Consider the following 12,769-nt stretch of genomic DNA (forward strand, 5'->3'; position numbering starts at 1 on the left):
TTCATGAATCAAAAGTTTAGAATGTTTTGGTCAACAGTATACAGTAAAAAAATGGAAAAAGTGTGGTGTTTGAAAAGTAGTAGTGTACCAGTAGCTTCTGTATTAATTATAGAAAATGCTACAATTATTTTCTGTAAAATTGACAGCTTTTATCATAGAATGCATGATGTAAAGAGAATTAATCTTGACATTAATACATTAAGATCAGGTACAAACCCTTAAAGCTCACTGTGGTAATAAGCTGTATCTTTTGTCTTGTGTCTCAGGTGGCTTTCATATGTGTTGCTGCTTCTGTTGGACCTCATTGTGTGTTTGTTCATTCTGCTGGGACTGGCCAAACAGGCGCGCTGGCTCCTCATTTTGTAAGCGTTATACCATAATGTAAATGAGATGTTTGATTATAAAAGCTCTGTTCTGTATTCACTGAGGGACTCCCTGCTTGTCTCACAGGATGACAGTGTTGGCGTGGTTGGCTCTTTTCCTCAGCTGGGGCTCCTTGGGTCTGGAGACGGCCACTGTAGTGGTGAGTAGACCTGATTCAAAGCAGAGCGGGAGAGTCAAAACAAACAGCAGACAATCAATGGTAGAAACTAGAGAAGTAACAATATTTAAATCTTATGGTCCAATATTTATTCAGATCTTGTCACAATCAATCTTAACACGCACAACAAGCTAATTATCCAGTTAAGGAAGTGACCAAACTTAACTTAAGATCTGGATCCCTAGATTAAGCACTGAAACCACTCACTGAGATTACTCAAGTAGCACTGAAGGATCCAACTGGGGTCAAATGCAGGTGAACAGTTTACAAATGTGGGAGTTGCTGAACCTTATCTTTACAGTCATAATATTTATAATTTTATCAAATGTTTAGCAGCATTAATTTATATGGGCTTGACTAATCAAAGAATCATGGTCTCTGTAGTTCCCGCTGTTTTAGGTTTTTTTATGAGCTTGCGATTTCATAGTGATATTATACACATTACTAAAGATGAAATTTGTGACTTTTGGGTCTGCATCTGCTTGTCTTCATGGAGATGTATTTGCTTTGCTGGGAATGTTACACAGTATGACATTAAATTTATCTCCATGACAAAGACAAAAAGGTGAGCCACACCGGTTAAAAGTCAAATCTGTAGAGGGACGACACCGCTCCACTCACAGTAAAAATACATGCTGTCAAGGTCATTTTATGTATTCAATTGGATGGATACTGGATAGATAAATAAATGCAATATAATGGAATATTCAAGGCAACAAATAGCATTACCATGGAGACAAGCAGATGACAAACCCCACAGTGCAACTTTAATACGCAACCTTTCTAATTGCTATATCAGAGTATCACAGTTATTGTTGCATCCTAAGCAGAGACTGGTGCTTTTAGATGGCTTATTAGTGTCATGTGTTTTGTAATTTCTGCCTTTATTGTGCTCCAGTGAAAAGAGCTGCCTCCTAGGGAACGCTGCAGCGGTGGCAGAGGACCAAAAAGCAGAAAAATAGGGCAGAGATTAAAGATTCAGTGTGTGCGTGTGTTTGCGAACTGTGTGCTTCTTGTGTGCGTGTAAGAGGTGGGTGTTCAGTTTAAGAGGTAAATATAGACGATGAACAAGAGAGCAGAGAGAGGGTGAAGACGATAGACTGGGAAAGTGCGTTTTAGAAGAATACCCATACAAGATACAGAGGGACATGTTAAAACTGAAAAGCATTTGAGACGCTTGTTTCTTAAAGAGGTTGGTTGTAGTTGGATTTAATAAAGAAGTTATGTGTAATCATTGTAACACGAGCACTTTTGAGGCATTGCTCTTGTAAAGGGCACTGCCTTGGTGTGAGATTAGGGTGTATTCACAAGGTGTGTGGTAGATTTAACAGAACCTTTTTGGCTTTGAGAACCTCTTAAACTTTGGCCCACACTTTAAGTTGGTGACGGGTGTACCAATATCAGTGTCAGCCGATATCAAACAAATTTGCAGTTTTGTTTTTTTTCTGTGCTGCCCTTGTCTCTGTATGCCCATGTGACATTCCTAGTTTGTTTTGTTTTGTTTTGGTTTATTTAGCAGGTGTACATTAATCAACAATCAGCGAGTATTTGCTAAAGAGGCTATTTTTGAAAACGGTTCAATTAAAAGGCAAAATAGTGCAATTGTACATAACAATAAAAGGCCTCAGTGCATCAGATGTGATCAAACTAATGAGTAAAAAGTGATTTTTTTCTTCTTGTTTCTTTTTGGGGGGTTATTAATAAATATAAATTTTATAGTGTTATTTAATTCTTTAAAAAAATATCCTTTATCTCCAAGCAGGAAATTGCATGTCTGTAACAAGAAATTCCCCCTTGGACAATTAAATAAATAAATGTAGCTCTTATGTACTCCTTTTAGGTTGAGTTCACATGACATCAAAACATTCTGGTTCAAAATTGAGCTGGAGGACACGTCAGATTGCAGATTTGTCATCCAGATTTATGGTTAATATAAGGTTAACTAAAAACGTGTACAATAGGGTCCCCTGTGAGGCCAGGTCTCTCCTGAAAAGTACATTCTTAATCTCAGTGGGACAATCCTGGCTAAATAAAGGTCAATAAATTAAAATAATATCTCTATAATTACTGGGTCTATCCACATAGTACTGAAACTGGCACTCACTTTTCTGTGAGGACAAATAAACGCAAGTGATATTTTTTCACTTTTTCAGCTCATAAAGTATAATTGTTGTCATTTGAAAAGTCTTGATTAACATTGCGGTTTAATACATAATGATAACATTTGTGGATATCTATTTTGGAAATTTCTTTCAAAAACCTCCATAAAAATGCATAGACCCTTGCTCACTGTCTGAGATTATGACACCATCAATTTGTAAAACGTAAATATAACCTTTTCTAGTGTGACACAGTCCTAATTAGTAACAAACACTGAGCTAGCCAGACTCCAGACATTTCTAGTACTTCAGTGGCTGTTTTTGCCCAGTTTAGGCATTTGAGTGTTTGTGGAGCTGTCTGGAGATGTCCCAAAGCCCACGGGCACATAGAGAGGCTCTGTCCCTGATCATAGCCACACACAATGGGCTGGTTGTAGGCTCTGGCTGCCCTCCGCTCCGCCTGGGTCACCCTCCTCTGTCAGGGTTCGAACTACCAGTGCTCCTCTTACTCCCTCTTCTGGTGGGGTTGTCTGGTTTCTCTTGTGACAATAAAAAACTTTGACTAACTTTGACGCATTTAGAATAAGTCTGAACTTCCTAGAGTCAAAACCAGACTTCAAAACTTTCTTCATGGAGATATGCTTTATGCCATACTGCCAACGTATGTGGCAATAAAAAAAAAATAAAAAAAATAATCACATGAATCTGTCTTATAGTGTTGATCATGTAGGTCTGTTTTTATTAGGTCTAGACAAACTTTCAGTGCTCCTTTCCTTCCCTCTTCTAGTGAGGCTGTCTCATGCTTGTGGTCACAACAAACCACATTGCAAAAGAAAACATTGTTAAAAGTTTTTATAGTTATTTAATTTGCGTAGTCTAGAAGTAGCTAATCGTGATTTTTCAGTATTCTTATTTACAGCTCAATTATCTGTCAGTGAAATAAGATTAATTTAGTCAGCAGATTTATAATGTTCATTTTTAGAAACTAAATCAAAGCTGCAGAAATCAGCTGCTCTGACTCCTGAGGATATGGTGCTCCAGTTATAATGGGTTAATGGAAATATATCTGGCCTCATGCTGAAGCTGAGCGCAGTAAAATGAGGGCAGAGCTGGATGTAGGCAGCACAGATCAATAGCTGTCTGCAGTTACATTACATTCAGACCTGAGAAAGGGTCAGTGTGTCAGTAGGTCTAATCATATGGTTTATAACAGAGGAGACAAAAGTGTACTCAGGTAAGGGCATTTTTAGGATACATTAAACAATATTACGGTACTCTTAAGTAATAGCCCAAAGTAATAGCCTGACAAGCATTAGATTTGCAATTTATGTTATAACAATAGACTTCTGTTTTAAACGTGTCTAAGAGAATTGGCAAAAATACTGAAATATGAAATGACAAACTACCGTAATACAAGAATTACATTTCAGGACAAGTTTGTACAGGGGTAAAGGATAGAATGCTTGTTATTTGTGAAAAAATTATGATATTTTGAAAATGACACCCTTTCCAATTTGCTCATTGCATCAAATTGCGATTCTGATTTGATTATGTTTAAGTTTGCAGCTCTAATATAAAAGTATTTAGTGACACTAGTGCGAATAATACCATGAGTACCTGGTTTTGCGTTAGAGACAGTGAATGTAATATAGAAGTGATCAGGTTCAACATTTGTGAATTTACCTTTTGGATAGTTCATGGTAAAGTACAATGTAATCAATAGGGAAAACTAGCTCTTGCCCTCCCCCCATTATCACATTTAAGAATCTGAAAACTACCAATTTCTTAAGAGTGGGCCACAAAAACACTGAAATAATGAAATATTACTTAAGAATAAAATGGACTTCAAAATACTCAAGCAGAAGTAACAAAATAGGATACTGGAAAAGTCATTTAATTCATATATTTAAGTAAATATAACTGAATATCTGTTTTTAATGCACTCCATGATTTCTTTCTCTCATTTATCTCTCTGTTTTTCTTGACAGGCCCTCAGTGACTTCTGCTCAGACCCAAACTCCTTTGTCTTGAACTCCACACAGTTCAGCAGTGGGACCAGTGCAGGTAAAGCAGGTATTAAACAGGTCACATTAAGACTAGTTTGTATTATCAGTGATATTGCATGTTTTATATTTGTGCACTGATGTTTTTATTGCTCCTCAGATGTACTGGATTATTACCTCACCTGTAACCGCCGCATGAACAGCCCGTACCAGCAGGTAATTTCATAAACCACTGAAACCAGTGAAGTATTAGACTAGACTCGGCAAAAAAGGAATATATAAGATGCATTGAAATTAGTAAAATTCTGAATATTAAAGTTCCTATATTACACTGTGAGCTTTAAGTAATATTATAATTTTGTTACCTCATCAGAAACATACCTGGAGTTGTGTTTTGTTTCTTTCACCCATGTTTGAGTAATGCTTCAGTAGAGAGCATTTCCGGGGTTGAAAGCATCCAAATGATTCTAGGGAAGGTGTGTAGAGTTTAAAAACACAGTAGAGTATTTCCTGTATTACCACATGACACTTTTCACTTTGAGAGAAGCCTAAATATACTGAGTTTGTGTGTTAAACATACAGTGTGTGAATGAAACAAAACACAACTCCAGGCGTGTTTGTGATAAGGGAGCAACATTCTAACAGAGATCAGGGCACTCTAATATTGATTTTTGTTTCTTTTTTATAGTTCAGAACTTGAGATTTAGGCTATTTACTTATTTGGCCAAAATTATGTAACTTGTTTCTTGAATTTTTGACTTTTGACTTAATTTAGTTTGAAATACAATGCATTTTCAATAATAATTTTTTTTCATCCCTTTAGCTCATAATTTAGATTGAGAGAAGAAGAAATGTACTGAAACTAACATTGTTTATTCATCCAAAATCTACATATGTATGAATGGGATGTGTGTGGGTTTGTGAGATGGCACAGATTGGCAGCCTTCCTTATGTCAGGGCAGCTGTGGCTAAAATAATATCTTACCGTGACCCAGTATGGAGAGTGAATGAACAATGTATATATAAAATTTTAAGACTTATGCATTATTATTTGACAAAACTGCTTCCAAATATTGCTTTTTTCAGTGTAGATTGTATGTGAGTGTAGTGTATATAAGGATACATTTAATCACAGATGCTGTTTGGCTCAGACACAACTGCCACTTGACATTTTTGGATTATTGTCGTTGCAGTTGCTGACCCAGTCTCAGAGGGCGCTGTCCAACATTCACACACATCTGTCCAGTCTAGACAGAAATGCACTGCCACAGTTCCCCAAAGCCGAGGTAACACAGCTGTGATTAACCAAATGAGCTCAATGTTTTAAATGGTTTCATGTCTCTAATGACACGTGTGTTATTACAGAAATCACTCAGGGAGGTCCAGCAGATCCTGAACTCCACAGAGGGAAACTTCCATCAGCTGGTGGCTCTGCTCAACTGTCGAGGCCTGAACAAAGTGCGGCTCTTCGTCTAATCTCACTGTATACAGGTCTATATTGGTCTGACAGAATTCCTGTTTTGTTTTAGGATTACATTGACTCTTTGAAAGGCCTGTGTTATGACGGCATGGAGGGGCTGCTGTATCTGTCGCTCTACTCTTTCCTCTCCGCCTTGGCCTTCACTGCCATCCTCTGCTCTCTGCCCGGAGCCTGGAGGAGCTTCCCAAGGTCAGAGGTCAAACTTATCCTCTTCAGTGTGTGTCAGTGACCACATCATGCCCATATCATGTGTGGATAGATTCAAGAAACACAATTACTTCAGAATATTGATATTAATGTCAGTGTTGTCAGTTGTTTTGATTAGTTTAGACAAATTCACATGATGGACCAAGATTATTTTACTTGTTTCAAATCATTTCAGCCTGTTTTCAGCACATTGCTTCTTATTTCAGTCTCACCTCATTGGCAAATAGTGTATGGAAGAAGAATGCATTTTCTCCATTGGCGGATTTCAGTCAGTCAACTTTGATCATTTAGGTCCTATTAGTTTATGAATCTAGTCAAACCCACCTAAATATTCCAAATTTCAAGTCATTGTAACTAATATTTGCAGTCTATGAATAAAGCGATAGAAGCCCTGAGTTGCTCTGCTCACACCTCTGCCCCTCTCTGTCCCAACAGTGAATCTGAAGACTACGAAGACTCGGACAGTGAGAGTGAGGACCCCTTCACCTCGCATCAGGCACGTAGACAGACGTCCTCGGGGTCTCAGCGAGGGGCCACTGCCCCCTTCTATAACTACCCGGGCTCCGGGTGGACACCCCCTTTTTCTAGTGCCCCACCCCTCCCGTGAGTAACACCGGCACACAGACACACAGACAGACAGACAGTGAGACAGATCTCCTTTAAATCAAACTCATGAGTGAGTGTTTCTGAGTAACTTCATTATCCACATTATCCACATGTGCCTACCCTAGACCTGGTCCTTTACACCCAAAATACAGACGAGGGCAGGAGAGACAGACGGCTTAGTCACACACATTTATTCATCACAACATTAAAGAAGTAACTAAAGTACACTAGGAAGTCCATGTACGGGTTACTAAATACTAATAGTAACAGAGCATTGTCACAGATCAGTCAGCTACAGACTTCTGGCACTAGTTAGTTAGGCTCAGCACAGGCCTGGTCTACAGACAGACACACAGACAGGTCATGAGGGAGTGGAGGGAGTGTACAGAGAGACAGACACAGAATATCATGAAGTGAGACAGACAGGAGCTGATTGGAGAGCAGGAGTAGTGGACAGACACACAGACATAGAGCAGAGTGTAGAGTGTAGACCTGTCACGATAACAAATATCAAAGTGTGATATATTCCTATATTGTGATACAGAAAATATAGACGATACACAATAATACTGAAACTAAATTATGCCACTGACTTATTAAGACTCCCCGCAAAAAGCTTTTCTAAATGTGCATTATTATATTAACATGAGCTACTTTAAATAAATAGCAGAATAAAACACAGTACAGCACAGTTTGTATCTATAATGAGTCATAGAAGTCATTTATTCAACCCTCTACAGCTCAGATTTGATTGAAAAAATATCAATATTGACCCCCAAAAGTGATTGTTCCATCTATCACATATTGAAAGATAAGTCAATATAGTAATTATCGTGACAGGCCTAAGCGTAGAGAGCCACAGACATAGAGCAGAGTGTATAGTGTGTAGTGTATAGTGTAGGCAGACCCAGACACAGCTGCAGGTCTGTCTGTCTGTCTGTGTGTCTGTCTTTCCGGATGTTGGTTGTTTCAGGACAGACGATATAGTGCCGCACGCTCATTTTCACTCAACTTTGACTCGTTGTTGTCACGGCAACGCTTAAAAACTCCTGCGGCGCGGTGAGGCTCAGGGTCCCATAGGTAACTCCCGTGGATCTAACTCCCCTCCCCACACCGTCCTCCATCGGACCTCCTTCTCCAGTTCTATCTTCTGCTGCTTTTTGCTTCTCATTTCTCCTTTTTATTTTGACCCCATATCCACATTCCTGGTTATATTCTTCCTGTTTGATCCTTTACTGACAATTCAAAACTATTTTAGTGCTTTGTTGAGGTACTAGTGGGTGATTATTTATTAATTCTGTAGAAAACTTGTGATATAGCATTAATAATAGTAATAATAATCAAACATTGGCTTACTAAATGGTAAGAAATTCCAGTGGTTTATACATGGCAATACAATCACGACTGCCCAGGGACTACAGGTGGAAATTAGCTCTGGTGCTACAATCTGGTACAGTGCATCTCTCCTGTTAAAGTTAATGTAGATTGTGCACTGTCTCTGTCTCATTAAATAAGTAAACTAAACTAAATTGAATCTGGGATGCTATTGCTGTGATGCCATATAGTAAGTAGATCTGGCAACCCAAAATTAGATCTGATTTTCAAATAAATTTGTTAACTGGCTTGTACTGTGGTCCAAAGCAAGAAAAATAACTCACGGGTCCTTTTTTTTGCCGAAACGTTATTTAAAAATAAAGAAGTTTTTGGACATCGGCCATCTGAGTGTGCTATGCATTTTTTAACTTTAATTGGCTTGAGAACCAAAACAGAAAATATGAAAAAAAAAATGAACATAAACGACTCTGTGTACATTTTATATCTATGGACGCAGATAACCAATGCTTATGAATATTTAAAGATGCAACATGTAACTCACCTGCTGCTCTCCAGATTCTATTGTATTGACTAGAATGTTCCACAGTATGGCATTAAACATATAGAAAGCAATTAGTTCACTATGGGTGTTGTTATTCAAAATATTTGCATATTTATTGTGAGTGGGCTTCCTTCTGTAACTTGGCCTAATTGCACCACCCGATCATTTAAAACGTAATGCCATACTGTGGAACATTCTAGACAAAGCAATGAGATCTCTATGGAAAGATACGTAGTGCATCTTTAAAAAATAAATCCTGCAAATAGTTGTTTAATGCAGACTGCTTTAACTGAGATACTGGTTAACACAGGATATCCTTTAGAACGTACAGGAAGCAGCTGCAGTAGAGCTGAAATTCTCTAGAAAACATGTTTTTGCTGAACTGCTTGAGCCACAGTGCTATTTTATCCTATTTAGTATTTCTAATCAATCTGTATCCTTCTTCCCTTTGGTCCCTGTCATACCCTCGGCTTTCCCTGCCTTTTTTTTTCTTGATGTGTCTGACCCCGATCTCCCTCTTCATCCTCCATCCTCCTCCTCCTCTGTCCTTGTCTCTTTCTATCTCTATACAGGACTCAAAACGTTTCCTCCAATGGCAACCCTGGTTATGAGAGCCTTCCCCTGACTGACAGGCAGTCCCCACCCCCCTCTGTGAGTTCCTCTGTTCTTGTGATCTGTGCCATTTGGTCATTGCTGCTCCATTTACGAATGTATGAATTAATCAAATGGACAAAGGCTTAACTCTTTGTTTACCAATGTTATTTAAGAGGTTTTTCTCATGTTTTTCTCACTCTGGGCAGGCGGTTTTTAATTCTGATAGCATTAGTTGGCCAGCAGCTGACAACTGACTGGAAATACGACATTGGTTATTTGTGACATCCACATTATAATCCTTTTCAAACCAATATATTACCTCCCCGTGCTTTCACATTTTTATTCTAGAACCTTATGACCATAAATGCATAGACAATAAATAAGAAATAATAATTAAATTCAAATAATTTCCCTTGTGGATCAATAAAATTTGTCTGAGTCTAAGAAAACTAACTTTAAAAATGTTTTTAGTTTGCACTAATCAGACTGGATACATTTACATTTGGCTGGGATCCTGAATACAAACTTCTCCGATACTTTACAAAAAAATGAAATATATATATATAGAGATAACATTCTGGACTGGCCAGGCAATATGAGCATCAGATAACTCGAATAATCCAATAAGCAAATAATTAGATCTGATTTTTGGAGTTTGTGTTTAGAAATAGAAATCTGATTATCAAAAATATTGTGACATGTGTTAGTTAATAAATGTTTTTTGTTAGAATTTTAGCGTAAAGTACAATTAATTTTAAAATAACTACTTAAATATTTTGCTTTTTTTTGTTTCATTTTGGTCTTTGCCACATTAGTTTGCCCTTTTTTGGATTATCTAACTTTACAACCTACATAAGTGTGAACAAATAGACAGAAATCTGATTACTTACATAGTTCATTCAGTAATCCGATAACTCCAGAAATCAGATCATGATCAGATTTATGGTCTGCATGTAAACGTTGGTTCTTGTATTATGCGGTTATACAGTGCGTACAATAGTTCCCTGCCCTATGATGTTTTCTTTCTTCTAAATTCGTACAAACAAAACTAAGCTTGTGAGACGAACATGTTTTAACTGTTCATTTTGTTGAATAATCTTTCCTTTTTTTTCCCCTTTCTTCTTTGGGACCACTCTCTCGACTCCTCCTCGGACACCTCTGGTAACAGTACTCTCCCAGCATGCTGACTGGATATGGGGGAGGCCAATCACACCCCAACCCTGCCCATTCGAGGAACTTGTATTCACGTTGATTATTTTTTTGTTAGGAAATGTATAGAAAAAATGTTTAGTTTTCATATGAATGGACACTTTACTGAAAAGAAAACTTACTAATCTAAATAAGCTGAATGCTAGATGTGAGATCTACTATGAAACGTAACATCCGAACCACTAAGTATTGTTTAAAAAAGCACTTAAAGCAACAGGACTGCAAATATGTCGGAGAACAATGTAAAGGAAAGTCAAGGTGGAAGTGTTTACCCCATGTCTGTGAAACTTCTGTGTAAACTGTGAACAGTGATGAGCAGTTCAGATGGTATGGAGTTACTGCAATGTAGTTATATTCTTCAGAGGTGGGTAGCCAAAATTGTACTGAAGTAAGAGTAAAAATATACAGCTTTTGGTGCATATATTAAGCTACTCAAGTGTTTGGACGTAACACCTGGCTTATGATATTGATACTTTGCAGCTGGTCATCAATATTCCCTTGGGGGTGTGAAGTTAACTAAAAGCACTGCTCTGTCTGAAGTTCTGTTACTCAAGTTAGACTTAATCTGAGCTTTATTTTAACACAGTCTGACCATAAAGAGCTGTCTTAGTTGGAGCAACAACAGGTGAGGTGATTTCTGTGTTGTGTGTTAGTTTTTCAGTTGGGCAATCTCAACTTTTTAGCTGAAAATCAAACACCTAAACTGGACCATGAACTCTTGTATTGATCACAGGCTCCTGAAAATGTGTCGTTTAAATCCATTTTGTATTTCAGATGATATTAAAGTATTTTTGGCTGTTTTTGCTCATGTGTGAATTGTGTCACCATGGTAACTGTTTAACATTTTGCCCATAGCGATACATGTTACACCCCCAGAGTGATGTCAGTGCAAAGTATCAATAGAGTTTATATAATTGGGAAGACTCTGGCATTTTCCTAAAGAATTCAATGAAATGTGAAGAATGAATCATTTGTAAAGGTAAGACGCAAGAAAAGTAAATCATTTAAGGGTGCACTATGTAACTTGATGGGAGGAGGGTTCACTACATCTAGTCTCCATGACGATGATGTTGCTTTGAAATTTTCCACAGTATGTTACTAATCGTATCTATCTTGCAATTATTGTAATTACAGCTATTTTTATTACTTAGAATACCATGAAAAACATTTATTCTTATTGTGGGCTCCCCTCTCGATTTTGGTGATAAATAGATACATTTAATGCCATATTGTGGAACAGTCCAGGCAAAGAAATAACATGGATACAAGAAAATGGCGGACCTTACACTAGAAATGTTCCATAGTGTACCTTTAATATAGTCAACAGCAACATAAATAATATTAATGCCACATATAGGCGACTCACAGTGGAAAGAGTGACCAAAACATTTTACTCAAGTAAGAGTACTGTTACTGAAAATATATATTATATATTAGTAAAATATGCTGTCAGAAAACTACTCTGTGAAGTACAATTGTTTTTAATGTTACTCGAGTAAATGTAACAGATTACTGCCCACCTCTGAGTTTCTTTAATATACAAACATTTTATTTTTACGTTTTATATAAATATTGTTGTAGAAAAGCACTGCCGCTAGCAACATTACACATTTTTTCTGTGAATGGTTATGCAGTTTCCTCACTTGGTATTTTTTTATTTCTACTTTTTTTATAGGTGGCATTTCTGTCCTTTCCTCGTATTTACCTAATGGTATTCTGTATATCTCACTGTCTATAATATCTATATAATCATGAACCTTTCAATAAAAAATATGGGGCGCAACAGTCCCTGGTTAAATGATAAAATGGAGAACTACAAACTGGAAAAACTACAAACCCCATCCAACGACAACGGGTACACAGCAATATACTGCTACTGGCACTGCAGTGGCCCTACCGTAACTAGCAATAAACACTATATATAGCATTGGGTTTCTGAAACTTCTCCGAGCTGTTTTGTGTATATATGTTATGGTATGTTGGAGAATCATTGAATCCCCCTTCCTTGCCAACTGACCTTGTTAACCCTTCAATTGAGTTTGTAAGGTATTATCAATGCTCCTTTTGAATGGCATCCTTTTACACTCAAGAGTCTAATATATAAATAAAAATAACTTAAATAACCTGATATTCAACTGACTTTTATGTGAAGAA

General features: G+C 37.4%; 1 protein-coding gene across 2 annotated transcripts in view; it reads left to right on the plus strand.

Annotated features, from left to right (window-relative positions):
- Positions 1–12,701, plus strand: part of ttyh1 (tweety family member 1) — a 36,004-nt gene extending 23,303 nt beyond the window's left edge. Inside the window, exons 6-15 of one of the 2 annotated variants that reach the window (XM_055163483.1) lie at positions 267–362; positions 451–523; positions 4,629–4,713; positions 4,804–4,859; positions 5,837–5,929; positions 6,009–6,101; positions 6,173–6,312; positions 6,766–6,826; positions 9,385–9,463; positions 10,575–12,701. In XM_055163483.1, coding sequence (XP_055019458.1) covers positions 267–362; positions 451–523; positions 4,629–4,713; positions 4,804–4,859; positions 5,837–5,929; positions 6,009–6,101; positions 6,173–6,312; positions 6,766–6,826; positions 9,385–9,423 — 736 coding nt within the window. In that variant the 3' untranslated portion in view covers positions 9,424–9,463; positions 10,575–12,701. Of the gene's footprint in view, positions 1–266; positions 363–450; positions 524–4,628; positions 4,714–4,803; positions 4,860–5,836; positions 5,930–6,008; positions 6,102–6,172; positions 6,313–6,765; positions 6,934–9,384; positions 9,464–10,574 lie in introns of both variants that reach the window. The other variant, XM_020928067.2, reaches the window with a different exon arrangement.
- Positions 12,702–12,769: the final 68 nt, after the last annotated feature.

Source organism: Boleophthalmus pectinirostris, unplaced genomic scaffold (assembly GCF_026225935.1).
Source record: "Boleophthalmus pectinirostris isolate CB_2022bp ecotype Guang Dong unplaced genomic scaffold, ASM2622593v1 HiC_scaffold_6, whole genome shotgun sequence".
Taxonomy (NCBI): domain Eukaryota; kingdom Metazoa; phylum Chordata; class Actinopteri; order Gobiiformes; family Gobiidae; genus Boleophthalmus; species Boleophthalmus pectinirostris.